The sequence below is a fragment of the Ochotona princeps genome, chromosome 15 (genome assembly GCF_030435755.1).
Source record: "Ochotona princeps isolate mOchPri1 chromosome 15, mOchPri1.hap1, whole genome shotgun sequence".
NCBI lineage: Eukaryota > Metazoa > Chordata > Mammalia > Lagomorpha > Ochotonidae > Ochotona > Ochotona princeps.
In genome coordinates, this window is record NC_080846.1 from 13,711,900 (window position 1) to 13,734,183 (window position 22,284).

General features: G+C 45.9%; 1 protein-coding gene across 1 annotated transcript; it reads right to left on the reverse strand.

Moving 5' to 3' along the window:
- Nucleotides 1–1,611: 1,611 nt before the first annotated feature.
- LOC131482103 (uncharacterized) lies at nucleotides 1,612–6,839 on the reverse strand. Its single transcript, XM_058673758.1, is given in 2 exon segments — nucleotides 1,612–5,213; nucleotides 5,216–6,839. Coding segments are annotated over 2 exon segments (5,226 nt in total).
- Between the last annotated feature and the right edge of the window lie 15,445 nt (nucleotides 6,840–22,284).

Below are 22,284 nucleotides of genomic sequence, written 5' to 3' on the forward strand. Positions count from 1 at the left end.
GTCCTCCCTGTTGTAAGAATAGAATATCTAATCCTCTTCTATTTTGCAGTACTACTTCTGAGAGGGAGGTTAAAGACTTTTCAAGGGCACTAACTGATTCTTCTAATGTTTTTATATCATTGTGCATAGCATTTTGGAGCTGTTTAAATTGACCAGTTTGTATGAGAGCGGTGGTTCCTGTCCCTATTCCTGTCGCAATCCCTCCTACAGTTATGCCTCCGAGTAACAAAGCCAGAGTGAGGGACACTGGTTCTCTCTTGGTTCGAAATCTATTTTCAAAATGGTCAAAAATATATTCGGAACCATGATAAATAATCTTAGGCCATAATTCTATTAAAACACAATAATCAGAAGTCAAATTAAGTATCACAGAAGAGATGCATGGAGTCAATCCAGTATTGCATGTCCAATAGGTTCCATTGGGAGCCATTAAATTATAATTTCCTTTAGTTAATGTTTTGATTTGACTGCATAATGCCTGATGTGTCGTGGGAATAGTTCCTATACAAAGACCTTGTCCGGATACTTCAGACAGAGTTAATTTATGTTGGGGAACAGTAGTACAATTGATGGGTGTAGAGGTGTGATTAGTATAATTTCCTATAATGGCGGTTCCTTCATAATAGGGAGGTCTAGAGATCAAACATAGCCAACAGTCTTGAGTCCGATCTGGGTCTGTGAGATTAAGGGTTGAATAGGCTCCTTGCAATAAATCGAATAATCTGTCCCCTGTTGTGGTTGTCACAACGCGGTTACTGATCTGCGGAGATAATGTGGTAACATTTTGGAACATATTACGAACTTGTGGGACTTGGGGTGCCAATAAAGAGGGTTTTCTCTGTCTAGGAAGGACAGGGTTGGGACCAATAGGTTTTGAGGGGCCCTGGTCCAGACGTAATCTGAGAGTGAAAATGAATCCTTGATCTGTTCCTGACATATAAAATCTCAGACCCCATGTCCTTCCCTTAATTCATTCTGGCAGATCACTTATTTTTCTTCCTTCAGGGGTAAAGGAAATGTTAAGTGGATTACAAGAGAAATCTTCACAATCTCTACCTTTCCACCATTTTTTCCCAGGGTTAAAGAAACAAGTACCGGGTCCTGAGCTGGTCGGAGTATGCTTACTCCGGCTGACTTGTATCCAATCCTTTTTGTTGGGTTTCCAATAGACTGTCCCAGATGTCTCACAACCCCATGCAGCACAAAAATAGGCATCTAGCCCCCCACAAGTGTGTATCTGCGTTTTATCTCTTCCAGTTCCTGGACATACATAAAATGGAAGTTTTTGCAGCTCTACTCGAAAGCGGGGATGGGAGCATCCTGGTATCTTATAAGGTGCCCGATGGCATGGACATAAGCCATACTTGGTCTTAGGGATACATTTAGGTCTTTCTTTTGCAGGATCTATTGAGGAGATGTCCCAATTATTAAGACCGGCAACTAAATCACACACATCAGGGGTTAAATCAGGCCACCAGGTCCCAGGGGGGGCTATTTGGGAGGTTGACCACACAACATCTCCAGTTTGAGAGAGAACTTCCCAAGCCATTGATCGGGAGATATGGGGACTGCTGTGAACTAAGCTAGAATTTAACATCACTCCTATAATAATCAGGGAGCCCCACGGGTTAATCTTATCTTTAGAGGATTTTGAGTGCGTTGGACTTTCCATGTTGTCGTGGCGTTGCTTTCTTCTTCTGAAGAGTGGGCAGCTTTGACGTGGGAGGCGTGGATCCAAGATGAGATGCCGTCTACTTTGAGTGCTGTTGGTGTGGTCAAAAGGACGGTGTAAGGACCCTTCCACCGAGGTTCCAGGTTCTTAGTCTGGTGTCTGCGGACCCACACAGAGTCTCCTATCTGGAAAGGGTGGGGTACCACTGGTTGATCCGTCTGGTCCTTGTAGGCAGCTGCAAGTGGTTTCCAGATTTCCCGCTGTACAAGTTGTAAGGCCTGTAAATGAGCTTTTAAAGAAGGATTATTGGCAAAATAAGGGATTAAATTTGAACTAGAAAGACTAACGGGGGACGGAGGTGCGCCGTACAAGATTTCAAAAGGAGTGAGACCATGTAGTCCTGGAGTATTTCTAATTCGGTAAAGGGCTACCGGAAGGAGGAGCACCCAGTCTCTAGAGCCAGTTGCAAGCGTGAATTTGGTCAAAGTCTCCTTGATGGTTCTATTCATTCGTTCTACCTGTCCTGAACTCTGGGGTCGGTAAGCACAATGTAATTTCCAATCAATCCCCAGTAACTTGGACACTGATTGACTTATCTGAGAAACAAAAGCAGGCCCATTATCTGTTCCTAATACCTGAGGCATACCATACCTTGGGAAGATTTCTTCTAACAGTTTCTTGGTCATAACGTTTGCAGTCTCGTGTTTAGTGGGGAAAGCCTCTACCCATCCTGAAAAGTTATCTACAAATACTAGAAGATATTTATAACCATATTGTCCAGGCTTTACCTCGGTGAAATCAATTTCCCAGTGAGTCCCAGGGCGGTGTCCTCGCACTCGAGTTCCTTGTCCTACTTTGGTTTTTCCCGCATTAACTTGTGCACACGCCGTACATTCATCCACTACAGTTTGTAAGATTTTATTTTTCCCTAGTAGGAAATAAGGACTCTCTTCTCTATCCAGAAGGATTTTCATTTTTCTACTGCTGAGATGGGTTAATTTATGTAAGCAGGTAATTAATTCACGAGTTTGCTTTTGGGGCATTACAGGTTTACCATGAAATACCCAATGTCCTTTTTCAGCATCATGTTGTGCCCCTAATTTTTGTAAGATTCTTATATCTCCAAAGCCATATTCAAAAGAGGTATCCAGGGTGGACCGCACTTCCTGGGTAGTTAGAGAAAGAGCTCGAGGCGGAGCTTTGTTCTCTAGAGCCACTTCCCGGGCAGCAGTGTCTGCCAGTCGATTGCCCCGAGCTTCTGGGCTCTGTCCTTTTTGGTGTCCTAAGCAATGGATGATACTCAATTTTCGAGGCAAAAACAGGGCCTTAAGTAAAGCCAAGATCTCAGACTTATTTTTAATGTCTTTGCCCTCTGAAGTCAGTAACCCTCGCCTTCGGTATATTTCTCCATGAATATGTGCCGTGGCGAAAGCATAACGGCTATCAGTATAAACGTTAAGCCTCTTACCTTTTGCCATTTGGAGCGCCTGGGTCAAGGCGATGAGTTCAGCCTTCTGGGCTGAAGTCCCGGATGGAAGGGCCTTAGCCCAGACTACCTCGGTCTCTGTGGTTACTGCTGCTCCGGCTTTTCGTTCTCCATTATCCATGAAGCTGCTCCCGTCCGTATACCAGGTGAAGTCCGCGTCCTGGAGGGGCTGATCCGTTAGGTCTGGTCGTGTCCCGTGTACTTCTGCGAGGATCTGTAGGCAGTCATGCTGTTCTATATCCTCCGGTTGGGGAAGCAGAGTTGCTGGGTTTAAGGCAACAACCGGTCCAAAGTGTATCCGGTCCGTGTCTAGGAGCATAGCTTGATAATGGGTCATACGGGCATTGGAGAGCCAGCGGTCTGGTGGTTGTTTGATTAGGGCCTCAACTGCATGAGGCGCCAAGATAGTCAATGATTGTCCCAAAGTTAATTTGCCAGCATCCTTAGTTAAAACGGCTATAGCTGCCACCATCCGCAAACAAGGTGGCCAGCCAGAGGCAACAGTATCCAGTTTCTTAGAGAGGTAGGCTACAGGTCGCCTCCAGGGCCCCAATCTTTGGGTCAGGACTCCCTTTGCGTAGCCCTGCTTTTCATCCACAAACAATTCAAAGGGCTTCGTGACATCGGGAAGGCCCAAAGCGGGAGAAGTCAGAAGAGCCTGCTTGATATCATCAAAGGCCTGTTGCTGCTCAGACCCCCAGTTAAACGTTGCTCCCTGCTTTGTAAGGGGGTAAAGAGGGGCTGCCATTTCAGCAAACCCAGGAATCCATAGGCGGCAGAAACCCGCGGTCCCCAGGAATTCTCGTAGTTGACGAGAATTCCTTGGGGCGGGAATGTTGGTCACCGCCTGCTTGCGGGCGGCAGTCAGCCACCTCTGTCCATCTTTTAACTGGTATCCTAGATATGTGACCTGGGTTTGGCAGAGCTGTGCTTTCTTTGCAGAGGCTCTGTAGCCTAATTGTCCCAAAGTTTGTAACAGGGACTCAGTGCCCTGTCGACAATCTGTTTCGGTGGTTGCTGCCAATAGGAGGTCATCCACATACTGTAAAAGTATTAGAGTCGGATTCTGGACTCTGAAATCTGCGAGGTCCCGATGGAGAGCCTCATCAAACAATGTGGGACTATTTTTGAAGCCTTGAGGTAACCTGGTCCAGGTCAGTTGACCTGAGAGTCCCAAGTCCGGGTCCTTCCATTCAAAAGCAAACAAAGATTGGCTTTGGGGACTAAGTCTGAGACAAAAGAAGGCATCCTTCAAATCTAAAACTGTATACCAAATATGTGTAGGCGGAAGTGTGCTAAGTAAGTTATAGGGATTAGGCACAGTGGGATGAATATCTTCCACTCTCTTATTAACTTCCCTTAAATCTTGCACAGGTCTATAGTCCTCTGTTCCCGGCTTCTTTACTGGAAGAAGCGGGGTATTCCAAGGTGATCGGCAAGGAACTAAAATGCCTTGATCCAGAAGTCTCTTGATATGTGGTCTGATACCCTGATAAGCCTCTTGGGACATTGGGTACTGCTTTATAGAGACCGGAGTCGCAGTGGCTTTCAGTTCAATGATCAGAGGCGGCTGCCGGAGTGCAAGGCCTATCCCTCCGGTTTCCGCCCAAACCATAGGAAATCTCTTTATCCAAGAATCTAAGTTTAAATTTTTTATCTCTGTATTATTTGGCCCCAGAATCTCATATAACCTGTATTCGTCTTCTAATTGGAGGGTGAGGACCTGGAGAGGCGCTCCCTTTGGATCAGTTATTCGAATCCTATTACTCTCAAAATGTATATGCGCCCTTAATTTGGTAAGCAAATCCCGTCCCAATAATGGATAGGGGCAATCAGGAACATGTAGAAAAGAATGAGTCACTTTACCAGTCGCCAGCTGCACTCTTCGGTCAGTCGTCCAATGGTATCTTTTTCCTCCGGTCGCTCCTTGGACCCAAGCCGATCTGTCGCTCAAAGGTCCCGGCGCATGGGTCAACACCGAGTGCTGTGCCCCGGTATCCACCAGGAAGGTGACAGGTTGCCCCCCAACGTTAAGAGTTATCCTGGGCTCGGGGGGGGCTCCTGGCCCTGACCTCTCTAATCTTCTAGAGTCAGTATGGAAGTCGGGTGCCCTGGTCTTTTAAATCTCTTTAGGTTCTTAGGGCAATCTCTGGCCCAATGTCCTCTTTCCTTGCAATAGGCACATTGATCTTTATCTACTTGGGGGCTCCTCCGATCCCCTCCTCGTCTCTCCTGAGTTTGTCCTGTCACTATGGTGGCTAATAGCCTACTTATTTCCTTGTTTCTTTTGCGATCTCTGACATTCTCTCTCTCTTCAGCTTCACGTCTCAACCTTTCATCACGTTCTTCTGCTTCCTTTTTAAGTCTCTCATCTCTTTCTTCCTGAGTTTCACGCTTATTAAAGATACGTTCTGCCTCTTTAAGTAAATCCTGAATAGAGCTTTCTCTGAGATTATCAAGTCTCTCAAGTTTCTTTCTAATGTCTGGAGCTGATTGCCAGATGAAGGACATGGCCACATTGGTGGCTTGCCCTGGATCTTCTGGGTTATATGGGGTGTATATACGGTAGGCCTCTTTTAGCCGCTCAAGAAATGCCGAGGGAGTTTCCTCGGACCCTTGTACTACCTGCTTGATCTGAGCCAGATTGGTGGGGCGCCGTGCCGCCCCATGGAGACCCGCTATGAGCAACTGGCGATAGAGACGCAGGTGGTTCCTACCTTCATCCGTAGTAAAATCCCAATTGGGCCGCTCCAAAGGAAAGGCTGCATCAATCTCATTGGGTAATTGGGTGGGGCGGCCATTGTCTCCTAGAACATTTTTCCTGGCCTCCAGGAAAACCCGTTGTTTTTCCTCGGTCGTCAATAATGTCTGTAGTAACTGTTGACAATCATCCCAAGTGGGTTGGTGTGTCACTAAAATAGACTCAATCAAAGAGGTTAGCATAGAGGGATCCTTGCTAAAGGGGGGATTGTTATGTTTCCAATTGTATAAATCAGAGGCAGAAAACGGCCAGTACTGGAGCCGATCATTGGGACCGGCCCGCAGAGGGAGGGCACGGGAAGTGGAGTCAGGAGGTTGTTCCCGACGCCCTCGTAGCCGCCCTGCCATCGGGGAAGGTGCAGGAGCGGCGGCTGGGGTCTCTTCCGGTTCAGCTTCTGCCGCTTGTTGATCTCGATATGGTGGGGGTTCCTCAGCCAGCAGGTCCATTACTAGATCTTCTCCTGGGGGTAAGACCTTAACTTTGGGTGATTTTTCCTTTGCATTTTGAATCTGTGTGGGTTTGACAAGGGTTGGGTAGAGTGAAGACTGAGAGGGGCGCCCAAGGGTTGGAAGGGGAGGAGGAGCAGAGGGGATGGGGGTAGAGGGTGGTTTAAGAGTAATAAAAGGCCTGACCCACAGAGGTGGAGCATGAATGAGGGCCTCCCAGGTAATTATATAGGCCACTTGGTCTGGATGACCATGGGGACCAGGATTCATCACTTTGTGTTTGACCTGTGAAATAATGTTAGGATTAAAGGTTCCATCTCTTGGCCAGCCGACGTTGAAGGTTGGCCACTCTGAGGAGCAAAGGGTAATCCATTTTTTCTTGCGGACATCTACTGACTGATTGTTAGCCATGTCCTGGACATCTCGCCAATGCTGTAAAGTAAGACTAAGTGGGGTGGTAATAGATTGTCCCATTATCTCGACAGACAAAACACTGAACACAAAAACCACAAACAATAGGCCGGCACTAAAACAAAACAACTTCGCAGCGCGGCTTCGGTGCCAAACCGAAAGCAAAAACTCAAATGGAGATCGTGATGAGAGTCCGGATCTCTCGTCTCCCAAACGAACCGTGTACCCTTCAGACAGTGGGGGAGCCCCAAAGAGTCCTATTCGGGTCAGGTTCACAAAATTCAAATGAGCCAGAAACCTGACTCCAAATGTCCCCGGAACGTCTTCCAGGGTTGCGGTCGGGAGTCCGAGCCCGTCGGCTCCTCCACGGGTCCGCCAAGTACAAAGCGACACGGCCGGGTCGTACAAACGCAAGCGCGAAATTTCAACACAAACACAAAGACAAGGACATGAACAAATTTCAAGCGCTGGCCAGCTTACCTCCCGGAGGTGGGTCGGTGGTCCTTGGGCAGGGGTCTCTGATCCCGGACGAGCCCCCAAATGAAAGACCCCCGATATGGGTGTCCCTCCTTTGGAGAGGCCCCTCCCAAGGAACAACGAGACCACTTGTGCGGATGCAAACAGCAAGAGGTTTATTCAGATACACAGGTACCTGGGGCAACAAAGTCTCTTGGAAGACTTGCGCGCCCTAGGTTGGGGTCTGGGGGTTTTTATGGGGTTCAGGAGCAGAAGCGCAATTACAGAAGCAAGAAGCATAGTTACAGGACTCTGATTGGTGGACTCCTATAAGGCCAGGGTCATGATGATGGCAATTTTATTTTAGTACCGGGGATTTTTAATAATGACTAGTTTAGCCTTGAGTTGGTTCCCTATCCCTGATAACAGCTGAGTTGGCGCTGAGTTAGCTCTCTTTCCTAATATTTCTGCCTTATTTGGGGGCCAGATGTTTGGCCACGGATATGAGGCAAGCTTGCCCTGTCCTTGTCCGCTTCCTTTCCAGAGATCCTGTCATTCTTAGTTTTAAGCCTTGCAAAATGGCGTTGCTGCTGCTAAAGCTCATGCTTTTTGGTGAGGGTCTTTCACTGCTATTTTAGTTTAGTAGTAATTAGTTTTCCTTTGCTACCCTATAAAGCAAGGAGCTGAGACTCCTTTGAGTGTGACTGCTGAAGAATAAATTTCACCAATGAACTAAACTCTCAGAGACTCTAAACCCCTTGTCTTCGGGGGATAAGGTACAATTGATCCAGTTTGATCCTTTTTCATAAATCCAGTGACATAGCAGGGAGCTCTGTGCCCACTCATGTTTGGAAAATGTGGATAGTTTATCTTATATCGTAAATGGTCACTTTTCCCAGAGCTCTCTAGGGATCCAATTGATTCTTTTTTTTTTTTTTTTTTTTATATAATCCATTTTATTGTATTGTTGTTGACAATCTTTACATAGTTAACTATAGTTGAAGGAAAATCAAGAAAGAGAAGGAGAAAAAAAAAAAAAAAAAAGGTTCAGGGGGATAGGGAGGTGGGCAATGCTATTATGTCCATATTGTTTCCATCATGTATCTGAGGTAAAAGGGGATATTGAGGGAGAAGCCCCACCCGGTTTCCCGCCCACCCCAAGTCCCATATGTGAGGCATGCTCTGAGATATGTGCTCAAGTGGAGTTAATAGTTCTCCAGTTATGAGTCACTGCCAGTTTCGCTCGATGAGGTGGTCCACTGATTGATATGGTCCATCATGAAGTTTCCATTTGTCCCATATTTCGCTGCCAACATGTAGCTGAGATGAATGATTGTCCTATTCTGTCTTCTGTCTTTTCTTGGTTAGAATTCTGAGTCCAGCAGTTCAAGTGGGGAGATCTCCAAAGATACTTTGAGGTATTCCCAGACCAGATTCTTGTATGTTCTAGCAAGCACAGGGCCCGGCACAGTCCATCACCCTGATCAGCTGGTGGTTGCAATTGCTGTGTTGGTTCTGTTTTCAGTCCCGAGTTGCACTGGAACCAATGGGTGTTGCAGTCCAGTCTGGTTCGGCCCTTACATCAACCAGTGGGAGCTGCAGCCTAGTCGGGGCGACCCACAATAACCCCCACCAAGCCTGCCCCCTACCCTGGTTTGCCAATTTGTGTAGCAGAAGACCAGTCTGTACCCCATCCCATTTGGCTCTGGTACTTGTCAATGGGTATTAAAGCTTAGTTCTATCTAATCGACTCAACCATCCAGCCCTCACAGATGTTGTTGAGTGCCTCTGTCTAGCCATCCCAGCCCCCGTCCTAGTTTTCATGCCCTCCCACGGGAATAGTGACCCAAGAAGGGGGAACCCACTTTTTCCCTCCCAGGTCTCTCTGTCCCGGTTTATGCACTCTTTAGGTGGTCCTGTGATTTGACTCGACAGAATTAGTCCCCAGTGCCAGCTTCTGCCAGCTGATGCTGTGGCCCTGATCTTGTCCACATGCAGCGCACAGGTGTTATAGCCTTGCTTGGTCGGGTCTGTCTCTATCCCAGCCAAAACTCTCCAGTGGGAGTGGTTGTCCAGCGAGGGGACCAACCCTCTTAACCCCCCCGCCAGCTCTGCCCCTCCCTTCCTGGATCTCACGTATGCTGGATGGGTGCTGCATTCATATCCAGTACAGGCAACCACGCCCTGGCGTTCCAGAATGTGTACTGGTTTTGTCGCAACCAAACCCGGCCCATTTCACACTCTGTTCTGGTGATCGGATTTGCCAGAGGATGACATGAACTGATTCAGCCTGGCCTGCTCCTGACCCATGCCGAATGCATGCCAGTGGGAAACTTTCCATGGCCTATTCTGGGCTGTTTCCAATCATGCTTCTCGCGCTTACCTGCAGGGACTGTGTCCTGCCAGAGGAGTTGCCCAGGCTCCTCCATCAGAACCCCTCCCAATGCCAGATTTTGCGCTTGCCAGGGGGTTCTTGAGCCAACCCTACTCAGTTCACCTCCTGTCCTAGCAGGAACAGTGGCTTTTCCTGGCTGGCTTTCACCCCATTCTGACTCTTATTGTTGGATGTTTCAGCCCAGCCATGGCTCGTCCATACCCACATACAGCTCACACATGGCTCAGAAGGGGATTGAGACCCAGCCTAGTCAGTCCCACATCTACCCTGTTTCTCCATAACACCAGATGGTGCTGGGATCTGAACCGGCTTGGTGCATCCAATCCCAGCCCACACTAGTGCCTCGGGTGACTGCAACTGTTTCCTAGATAGAACGCAGCCCCCATTCCAGCACATACACCCCTTGGTGGGAACCTCATCCCAGCTGTGGCATCCCAGATTGGGACCGTTCCTAGCTGTAAATCACGCACCTGCACGTGGTTGCTCCGAGGACCATTAGGTGCCAGCCTGCTACACAAGCCGGAGCTTATCTTTTACTTGATAGGTGTTCAAAGCTCAGCACTATTAAGGGATTGGAAGTTCTTCAAAGGAAGAGTTACTGGCATTGGGAATCTTTAGGATTGACTCAGATCCCAGAAACAGTGGGGTCACTCTAGAGCTATCTCAGCAGCGATTCAGATGTCCAATACCCCAGAGCTCCCCGGCCGGGCGGCCAGCAGGCACACCCTGGCGCCAAATGGCGCACTGGCCGCCCTGGCCCAGCCCGCCATGAGCCATGGGCACATGGCGGACTGGGTTCGGGATCCAAGCTAGACGTCCTCTCCCGCAGCCCTCGGCTCGCCTCTGGCAGCCGGAGGTTAAATCCTGCAGGCCCGAGGTTGCGCCCCTCCCCAATCCCGTTCACCCACCACCCAATGAGGGTGTTGGGTGGGTCCCGGACATGCCCAGTCGCGGAGGCCTCCCCCCTCGGCGTACTCACCCCAGAAGGAAGCAGGCCGCACCCAGGCATGTCCGGGCCCAGCCCGCCATGAGCCATGGGCACATGGCGGACTGGGTTCGGGATCCAAGCTAGACGTCCTCTCCCGCAGCCCTCGGCTCGCCTCTGGCAGCCGGAGGTTAAATCCTGCAGGCCCGAGGTTGCGCCCCTCCCCAATCCCGTTCACCCACCACCCAATGAGGGTGTTGGGTGGGTCCCGGACATGCCCAGTCGCGGAGGCCTCCCCCCTCGGCGTACTCACCCCAGAAGGAAGCAGGCCGCACCCAGGCATGTCCGGGCCCAGCCCGCCATGAGCCATGGGCACATGGCAGACTGGGTTCGGGATCCGAGCTAGACGTCCTCTCCCGCAGCCCTCGGCTCGCCTCTGGCAGCCGGAAGTTAAATCCTGCAGGCCCGAGGTTGCGCCCCTCCCCAATCCCGTTCACCCACCACCCAATGAGGGTGTTGGGTGGGTCCCGGACATGCCCAGTCACGGAGGCCTCCCCCCTCGGCGTACTCACCCCAGAAGGAAGCAGGCCGCACCCAGGCATGTCCGGGCCCAGCCCGCCATGAGCCATGGGCACATGGCGGACTGGGTTCGGGATCCGAGCTAGACGTCCTCTCCCGCAGCCCTCGGCTCGCCTCTGGCAGCCGGAAGTTAAATCCTGCAGGCCCGAGGTTGCGCCCCTCCCCAATCCCGTTCACCCACCACCCAATGAGGGTGTTGGGTGGGTCCCGGACATGCCCAGTCACGGAGGCCTCCCCCCTCGGCGTACTCACCCCAGAAGGAAGCAGGCCGCACCCAGGCATGTCCGGGCCCAGCCCGCCATGAGCCATGGGCACATGGCGGACTGGGTTCGGGATCCGAGCTAGACGTCCTCTCCCGCAGCCCTCGGCTCGCCTCTGGCAGCCGGAAGTTAAATCCTGCAGGCCCGAGGTTGCGCCCCTCCCCAATCCCGTTCACCCACCACCCAATGAGGGTGTTGGGTGGGTCCCGGACATGCCCAGTCACGGAGGCCTCCCCCCTCGGCGTACTCACCCCAGAAGGAAGCAGGCCGCACCCAGGCATGTCCGGGCCCAGCCCGCCATGAGCCATGGGCACATGGCGGACTGGGTTCGGGATCCAAGATCCAATTGATTCTTAAAGGGCTTGTCCTACTGACCTCAGTCAAGGAGTCCAAGTGGCTTCCAACCTATTCATACCAGCTCCCCTCAACAGGTCATCAACAAAGCAGAATATCAAAATACTTGTCTACATGCAGAAGTAGAACCTTCCCCAGAGCTTCCTGAAACATCTTTGGGAGACCCTGAGCTGTGGGTGAACTGCCAGCAAGTGTGAATAGGTGTTGGCGTACAGCTAGTAATACTTGTATATTAACATAAATATAATTATATTTAGGTTCACAGCCTTGAGAAAACTGAGTCAGGCAATTGGCCATTATTATTTAGTCCTCATCAAAGAAGACAAAGGTATCTGACTTTGTTGTTATGTTTATGTTAAAAACTAGTAAAGAATAAGTGAAAACTTCTTACTATGTGTACATTAGAAAGTAAAAGTTTAAAACCTTGAAGAATCATCCTTGCCCAGTGTGATGATGCTTAAATAGCACAAAAAACAAGCAGTTATTTTGCAAGCCATTGCTGGGGAGAGAATTTTGTCCTGAAGAACATTTCAGACAAGAAATGGGAATCATAAATTTGTTTGCTCTTTCATTTTTAGGTACTCCAGATGTTAGCAAAGATGATGATGGTGATGCTATAAGCACCTCCATGCAATGTACAAAGTTTGTACTGGGGAGATATGGAGACACACAGAACTGTGATAGACTGTGACACATTTTTGTGGTAGTGTTTCTTCTGCCTTTTTTACTCAATGAAAAGTACCTATTTTGTGGTCTGGGTGCAAACCACAGGTGGCTGCCAACATTAGGGATGCTTTCTGGTTGTGGCTATGATTTGAGCTTCTGAGCCAGAAGTGGGAATTGTTAGTCCTACCACATGAATGAGTGAGTGGATATCACTAGAGGAGCAATGTTAGAGGAGAAAGTCACTGTCAGTGTTTTTATTTTCTCATTCTTAAGTGGTGATCCTGCTATCAGCATTTAGAAAACACTGAACAATTTTTGTCTTAATTTATTATGTATTTGAGAGGCAGAAAGTGTGTGTGTGTGTGTGTGTGTGTGTGTTCCCATCAGTTGGTTCATTCCCACAAATGGCTGCCAAAAAGCCAGGACCAAGGAAAGAAATTCAGCTCCCATGTGAGCATCAGGAAGCTGGTTACTAGAGCTATCACCCATTGCCTTCCAGTGTCTATAGTAGCAGGAAACTTGAATCAGAAACCAGAGCTGGGAATCTGACCCAGGTTCTCTGATGGGGGATGCAGGCATATTAACCATCGTCTTTACTACCAAGCTAAGTGCCTTTCCTTGAAATTGGTTATATAGCTCTGCAGGGTGGCGTCATTACTGGGAAAAGGAATGGGCATAAGCTTAGGGCACAGTTTCAGATTTATGCATAAACCAACAAAAACCACTGATTCTGTGACAGGGACAGAAAATGCCCATTTCAGGTACAAGTAATTTGAGTACAAATTATCAGAAAAAGAGGGTGAGAAAGTGTTCTTTTATCTTCTGGTTTACTCCCCAGGTAGTTGATACTGGCCAACACTGGCTCAGGCCAAAGCCAGGAGACGGGAACTTCATCTGAAGCTCAGGCATGAGTGACAGGGACCCAAACATTGGCTAAAGTTCTGTTGCTTTTCCTAGGCCATAGGCAGGGGGTCAGATTGGAAGTGGGATAACTGGGAATAAGCCAGAGTGCATGTAGGATGCTGGCACTGCAGGTGACTGCTTAGCCCGTTTCTAAATTCCCAACTCTAACCATGCTTATCCATGAAGCCCTTTTCCCCATAGCTGTTTACTAATGGCAGAGTAAGTATTGCATTTGAATAATGTTATTATCTAAAGGCTTTCCATTTTTCTAGATTGCCCCCTTCTGATTTTGCTTGTTCTGTTGGAGAAACGTTATGTTGAGACTCAAGACTGTAGCTACAATCTCACCCATGCCAGCGAAGGCCAGGTGGTAAACCTAGACTTTCATTCACAGAAAACTGTTATTGAGTAGGTAACCAAATCTTCCATTCTCACCATACAGAAACAAGGCCACCCCATGGGAGAAACTAGATTTCCACCCCACCTATCAGAAGTAAGAAATTCTACCACCTTCTACTTAGGAAGTGCTATAGGGGACCAATGGGAAGTTAGGACCTTCACCATGAGCCAGCAGTCGGGAGGATTCTTCTGCTGGTGGTTTCCACAGAGGCACTTTCAGGAGCAGCTGTGAACACATTCACCTCCACCCATCATGAAGGTGTCAGTAGACATTGAGTCAGAAGTCCGTCTTTCACTTCTATCTGCCGGAAAGAGGAGCATCCTCAACAGAGCAAGAGTGAGAAACTTGGATTCAGTTCCACCAGGATGTATGGAAGTGCTACCCTCCTCTTCCCTCACCAGAGTAGTGTCAGCAGAGGTCACCTAAAATCAAAGATTTAATTAAGACACAGAAGCTCATGACACATTCATAAAATATTCAGCTTTCAATCAAAAATTACTTTATATTCCAAGAATAATGGAGATCTTTAATTGAACGTGAAGGGACAGTTATGACAGACACCAAGATGACGGATGGAAGACAGGACAATAAAAAAAGAAAAGAAAGAAAGAAAGAAAAATGATCTGATCGCAGAGGGAAAGTAGACTACACAAATAAACTAAAAATGAGCAGAACTTCAGAGACCTATGACACCATCAAAACAGGCCTAATAGTTATGTCTTCAGTCCTGGAAGGAGAAGGAAAAACTGGGATTAGCTGAAATAATATGCATATGATGGATGATAAGTCCCAAATTTTGGCAAAAAAAAATTATAAAGATACAGACTGCAAGAACTGAATAATATGAGCATGATAAACCTAGACAAATCCTTGCCAAGTCATATTATAGTCAAACTTCCAAAAATTAGAGAAAGCCCTGAATGTCATCAGAAAATGACATCTTATAAAGGAAAAATTGTGTGAATAACAAAGGATGCCTGAGTAGAAACTGGAGAGATCAGAAGCGGCCTCTGGACAGAAGTGGTCAGTATTTTTTATTAAAGAAAAAAAAGCATAGCAATCATAAATGTGTAGACACAAAGCTGGAGAGCTGATAAATTTAAAAACAAAATGAACAACTAAAAAAGCAAAACCAAAACACTGACAAAGCTAAAGGAGAATTAAGCAAATACAGCATCACAATTTCATACTTCAGCATACCTCCTCAACAACCCACACACACAAAAGCAAGGAAATGTGAATCAACAAAACCATCATCATGAGATCTCAATATTTGCAGGATGTCTCACCCAATAAACAGAACACTGGCTCTTTTTAGTATCCAGAAGGCCTATATAAAGATAGATTACACCCTGGGCTCCAAGAACCAGCAAAGAATCAAAGTGACACAGAGGGTTTTCGCCAACCATGCTGGCACCAGTGAAGAAATAACAAACGAGATCTAAGAAACAACATGCCAAAAAGCTCCTTGGACAATCTTCCTTCAGACTGAAAAAGCTGACAATCCAGGAACATCAGCAGGCACAGACAACATGAGTCTCAATCTAGGCTTGCTTTCTCCAGCAAAGCAAAAAATCAGAAAGAGGAATCTAGCACAATAGAAGCCATTTGAATAGTAACAGCATCCAAATAAAAAATACAAACCCATAAATGCAACCTCACCATGCCAGCAAAGGCCCGTTGGCAGCCCTGGACTCCAGGTAGGCTGGAACTCAGTGAAGGACCAGAAAGGTAACATGAAACACTTCCAAGGTGAAGACAATGTCATGCTCTCCCGTATGTCACATGAGTCGAAGAAGCCAATTCAAGGAGAACTAAAAGTACATTTGGCTGCATTAATGTCGGTCACAGCTCCAAGAGTATTGGAAGAGAAATTTGTGGAAAAGAAGGAGAGTTTCAAAGTAACAGTCTCGAGTTCTCCTTAAGAAGCTGAAGAAGAACACAGTAAGCCAAGTGGAAGCAGAGGGCACGAGCTCTAAATATAACTGCAGTCACTGGCACAGATAAAACACACAGAGTCAGTTAAACTACAAGATGTTTATTTGAAAAGATTAATAAAAAAACAATTAATCTCAGGCAAGATTGACTGAAAGAGAAGACAACATATTGCCACACTTAGTCACCTTGAGACTGTTACTACAGACCCACCTTAAAGATACAAAGGATAATCATAGACCCATGAGGAATTCTACCTACAAATATCTCTCATTTTAAAGGAAAAGACCAATTCTTATAAAATGAAACTATTCACAGGTAACTCAATATGAAGTAATTTATTTCATAATATTGAAATCCCCCCCAAAAGAAATCTCTAGGCTCAAGCAGTTTTATTGGAGAATTTTATGAAGAGCTTAAAGAAAAATGAATTCTCATTCTGTACAATATATGTTCCTAAAATAGAAGCAAGTATGTCTCAATTCCTTTATTCCCAAACCACACAAAAGCACTGAAAAAATGAAAACTACAGACCAATAGTTATGGTGAATATGGATGTAAAACCCTTAACAAAATATTAATAAATATAATTTAGCACCATGAAGGAGAAATTACAAGCCCTAACTAATTGGGGATTTATTTCATAGACATAGGCTGGTCAAATACCTGCACATCAAGCAGTGCAACCACCAAGGTTATTTACAGATCAGTGAAAAAGCAGAAGCAGTTTTTGAAAAATGTTCAGCACTATTTTTGGTAAAACATCCTCCACACATAGATATAGAAGGGTACTTTCTCAACCTGAAAGAGAACATCTAGAAAAACAAAATCCCAGCACTGGGGTAGGTATTTGGCCTAGTGGGTAAGATGCTGCTTAGTGTCCTGTGTCCCCTGTGAAGTGTCTGGATTCAAGTGCTGGCTCCAGCTCCCAACTCCAGTTTCCTGCCAATAACAGACTCTGGGAGGCAGGAATGAAGTCTTGAAGAATTGAATCTCTGCTACTCACAACATGAGAGACCCTGAAGATAGATTTGGCCTGTCAGAATCTTGGCCGTTTTGGGGTTTGAAAGAGTGAAGTCATACATGGGAGTTCTGCTTTCCCCTCAAATTTCAATATATGAAAAAAGAAAGAAGAAAGAGTTGGGTTTTCTCAGGATAAGAGGCATGAGCCATCCCTGGACTGAGAAGAGCAAAGCAGGCTGGCAGAAGCTGAAGAGACCCAAGAGGCAGAAGGACACATTGATGGAACAAGATCCCCCCAAAGACCAGAGAGAGATGGCTTCTAAACCTACATATTGACATCACTGCATCCCCAGTTACATGGTGACTTGGTAGCAGGTATAATCAGGAATCCAGCCTGCTCACTTTAGATGCCGATGGTTCTTTATTATTGGTTTCATTTAGCTGCACATAAATATCCCTAAAAGGAAAATATGCATATTTTCTCTGGCAAATGGTTTATCCTTAAATTGTCACAGCATTCTTGATTTTTGGAGACAGAATGATGTAATGGTTATATTATCTCTGTAGGCATGTTCTCTCCAGGGCTTCAACCTATCCTGTAATGAACAGGAAAAAAAGAGGGGGATTTGGCCCTTACATCCCAAATGCTCACAGTCTTTTTCAAAGTCCTGCAATTAAAACAAAAGAAGAAACACTCGTGCCTGCGAAAACACAGCTTGAAACACTACTTTCTCAGGGTTAGTGGCTGAAGTGCAGTCCAGCTGGAACTAAAGGCATGATTGAGGTCTAACTTAGGTCGTATTTGTCATTGTTTGATCCCTTCTAGCATGCACTTGCTTTTGTTTTGTTTTGTTTTGCTGTGTTTTAATCACTTTTCTAATCACTATAGGACACTTTATTTAGTTCTGTCTTCTTTCAAAAAAAATCAATCTTTTCAAAGTTCCCAAAGAAATGTATTAAATGCACTGTAAAAAGGCAGGGTCATTCCAAAATGTGCAGAAAAATTTTGGTGATAAGTAAAGGAAAGAAAGGGTGGGGAAAAGCAGTGTCACAAGAACAGACCAAATTTTAAGCCTCCCACTTCCTTGTAAGGGTTTCTGTAAGATTTAAGAATGTCATAGTTGAAAATCACTTTTGGGAGCTCTAGGAATTAATATAAATTAATGTTCTATAAATCTTACAAGAGTAAAATTCAAACACTGTGTAAATTATTGACTTTTCCTAAAATTTGTTTTCCTGTTCCAATACCCAGTGTAATGGGACTATTAACTTTTACTCAGTAGCCCAAGTTTCTTTATCTGGGTCTCTGCTGTGATAACTCCGACACTGGTTGTCCAGGGCTGTCTGCTTAACATTTAGTGGCCTCAGGCAGCCATGCTTTTCAGAACATGTGGCTATTCTGCGTAGGATTTATCTCTTCCACACAGCCACGAGAACACAATGAGAACATTTACTCTTCTGTTAAACATAATTATAATTACTTGGTCATCTGGATTTCTAGCCTGGTACAGATAAGAAGCATCTGAATTGGTCAGCAGCAGAGACAAGCTATGGTGGCCTCAGTGCCAATTTCTGGCAGGGTTCCCATCTAGATCTGTCCATATGGACTAAGTAGAAGGCCATGTTCTAAATGCAGCAGTAAAAGTAGTAATGACTTAAATTGTGCAGCATTTCATAGCAATAGATCCTATCTCCTCATTTGTTTTACCCTTTCGTTCCCACAAGAAGCCTATAATAGATGAAGGTAACATTTATTGAACAGTCACTATGGGCCAGACACCGTGCTTAGCTTGTATTGGTCATTTTATTCATTCATTCAACAAAGTTCTAGTTATGGGTTATTCTGTGACAGATACTGTTTTAAGTTCAGGGGATATCACAGAGAACAAAACAATGAAATCTTCTTCCTATGTGTAGTTTATATCTTAAGGGAGAGATACATTCTTCCAACCTACCAAATAAGCAAAGTATCGAACAGATGATGTTCATTGGAGAAACAATAAACTGGGCAAAAAAACAGAGAGCACCAAGAACATAAAAATGGGAACTGTGTTTGGCAGGGTGACTGAGGCAGGAGACTGTGACAGCTGAACAAATAACCAAAGATCAGGAACCATGTGGGCATAATATGTTGGGGAATAGCATTTTAGTTAAAGAAAATAATAAGTGTAGAAACCTTGAGTGACTGTGGCTCAGAAACAGTGAGCAAGTGGAAGAGCAGAGAGCAACACAGGGCAAGGATTCTCAAAGTTCATGGAGAGGACTTTGGTTTAATTCTGAAAGAAGGGAAACAAAAGCACTTGTGGTTTGGCAACAGAGAAGAGCTCAGATGTGACTTAACGCGTACACAGGAGCCTGTTGATTGCTGCAATGAGAGGTGCCAAAAAGAGCGAAGGTGAAAGAAGGGAAGTCTGTCAGGAGGTCATTACTTTAATCCAGATGAGTGATGACGGTGCCTCTAATTAGAAAAGTTGTGTTGAAGAATTTAAATTGAGACACGATTTGAAAATACGCAAGAAGACTGGCTATTGGATCATAAAGGTTACAGAACCACTGAAATGTTTGCAGCCTAATCAACCGAACGAAAAAATAGCACTGCTGTTGGCTGAAATGTGAACACAATGGAAGGAGATGATTTGGAAGGAAGCACCGTGGTTTTGTTTTGGACCATTGACTTTGAGATGACTGTTACGTATTCAAATTAATGTATCAAAGAAACAGTGATTATAGGCACTTGACATCTGAACAATTTAGAGTTATTAATGCAGAGCATACATTTAAAGTCATAGGAAGGAAAGTGGTCATTCGGCCTAGCATTTAATTGAGTCTTTGAAGACCTGTATCCTATATAAGAATCCCTGGGTTTCACTCCCAGTTCTGTAATCAACTCCAACATGCTGTTTATAGACACACTGGGAAACAGTGCAAGTACTTTTGTCTCTGTTACCCACATGAGAGACTCAGATGCAGTTTCTAGAGCATGACTCTGGTTTTGGCCAAGCCCTGACTGTAAAGTCATTTGAAGAGTAAATCAGTGGAAGAGAAATTTCTCACTCTCTCTCTCTCTCTCCTTTAAAATGTACAAAATGAATAAATGAAAAATAAAGCCATGGGGATACTGAGATCAACAGTTGAGCAAGTTTGAAGTTTCCCTCTGTCACGTGATGGTCATTGGCCATATGGGACTACTAAGCACTAGGAGTGTGGCTACTGTAACGTCAGCAGTGACAGGGTTAAGTTAGGGAAGAACATGCACAGAACAATAAAGAACAAGAGTCAGAAAGATAGAAAACACTCCAGGATTTCCGGATTCCTTGTAAAGATTGAGGCAAGCAGAGATGAAGGAATAGCAAGATTAACCTGATTTTCTTAAGTCTGAGAGAAATGACAAAGTTGGGGGTATTCTGTGGGAGGGCAGAGACATGCAAAAATTGTAGAACATCCAGTTTACTCTGGGCCAAAGGGATCTGAAGGGAAAGGTCAAAACCAAGGACAGCTGAGCCCTAGGACACGGAGAACTTTTGGCTCCTTTCTTCAGCCACTCAAGAAAGTTATTTCAGTTTTATTATTACCCCTGTTCTATAGATAATAAAGCTGAAATTCAGAGATTTGAATAATTTACTCCAGCTCTAAAGATTACTAAAACCAGGTCTGGAGTTATGCTCCAGATTTTGACTCTGCCGGGTGCTCTGGACATGTGGTATAGTATGCTCCCCTTTCTTCCTGTGGGCCACTTCCTTTACACATTGTAGTAATGTCTTCACAAACTCGTATTCAGGGCAGCTTCCATTATTCTCATTTTGGCAATGATGAAATTAAACCCCAGGGGAGGTAACCACGTCATAGTGGTCCCTAGAGCTGGTAGGTTTGATTCTCTCTCTCTCTCCAGTTGTATCATTCTAACCATCTCCTCCCATACTTCATCCGTATGCCTTCTTGTCCACTTCCCATTCTTACCTTTCCTGTGACTTACCTTGTGTCTTCTGGTTTATCCACCCTTATTCACCTTTCCACCCTCCTTGCTTAGTCACTTCAGTAAATGACACATAGGTCTACTTAATTCCTCCCCATATATCAGATCCCTTTGCAATGTGACTCCTAAGCTATTAGGAGATAGAACCTATTTTCTCATTCTTTTAATCTGGGCTTGGCCTTGTGGTGTGTTTTGGCCACAACATAATAGCAACTGTTACATTAGGCCAGTTCTAGGCCTGAACCTCACAAGTCCTTGCTGGCACTCACCTTCTGCTAAAATCCTACCCTACTGCCATGAGAACAAGCCAGGCAGGTCTTCTAAAGGACAGCAGACTGTAGGAACACAGATGAGCTGATCCAGCCTCAGTCGTTGACATGAACCAGCCCTCACTGACCCAGAAACTGAGTGCTACATATGTATAAGCCCAGCCAAGATCAGCTAGGCCTGGAGCAGGTCTGGAGAGCCACCTGCTACACGCAGCAACTCATAGTCTCAGAAATCCTGTAAATGATCATTGTTTTCATACAGTAAGTGTTCAGGTGGTTTGTTAATAATAACAAGTGGATAGAAACCCCTTGCTGCTTTTTTATCTTGCTACCATCCATGGGCCTCCAATGTCATTTTTTCAAAGGTTGAATTCTGCCATTGGAAAAAAAAAAAGATTTATTTATTTGAAAGACAAAGTTACAGAGATATGAAGAAATAAAAAGAGAGAAACGGAGAGAGAAGTAAGCTTCCACCAAGCGGTTAATGCCCCAATGGTCACAGGGGCTAGAACATCCAAGCCAAAGTCAGGAGCCTAGAATTCCATCGGGGTCTCCCTCAGGGATGCAGCGGAGCATGTGCCTGGATCATCCTCTGCTGCTCTCCCAAGCACATCAGCAGGGAGCTGGATCAGAGTGGAGCAACTGGGATTCAAACTGGGGCAGGCACAGGCTTAACACTCTGCACCACAGTGTCAGCCTCTGGAATACTGGTATTTTAAACCTCTTTGAAGAGTTTTGCTTTTTGTTTTGTTTTCATCTGTGCTGTGTTCTTAGGAATGCACAGGCGCATACATACAAAGCCAGTATTCAGAGCAGGCAGGGAATTCTGGACATGTAAGTCAAGGAGGGTTTCCTAAAGTGGGCAAACCAAAGAGGAAAATGCTTTGAGTATAGACTCATTTGTGAAGACAAGGGAGGTCCAAAGATTAGTGGATCTGTCTCATTCGGTGGGCTGTCAGCTGTATGGTGGAGGGAGGGCGTGGAGCACCAAAACCAAAACTAGAAAAGTAAGTTAGGTAGATGAGAAAGTATCAGGATGTTCAAAGTTATCAGTTCTTTATCATCCGTGTGGGAGATTTGGTTTGAGTTCCTGGTTCCCAGCTTCCACTTGGCACAGCTGGAGCTGCTGAAGGCATTTGGGAAAACAGTCAGCAAATGGAAGATGTCTTGCTTCTCTCTCTCTCTCTCATATAAATTTACGTAAATTAAAAATAATTATTAAGCACCACTGACACACACAGGATCCAGGACAGGGTGTGGGCCACACCAAGGTAGGCATCTTCACCTGCCGGTTCACCTAAAAGCCAAGGATGGTGGCAGGCTAGGTAGGGCTAGACCACAGCACCCACCTTGGGACTTGGAGAAGGCCAGACCAACCTGAAACATCAACTAGCAAGTGCTGAGACTAGGAGCGGGCCATGCCAGGCTGG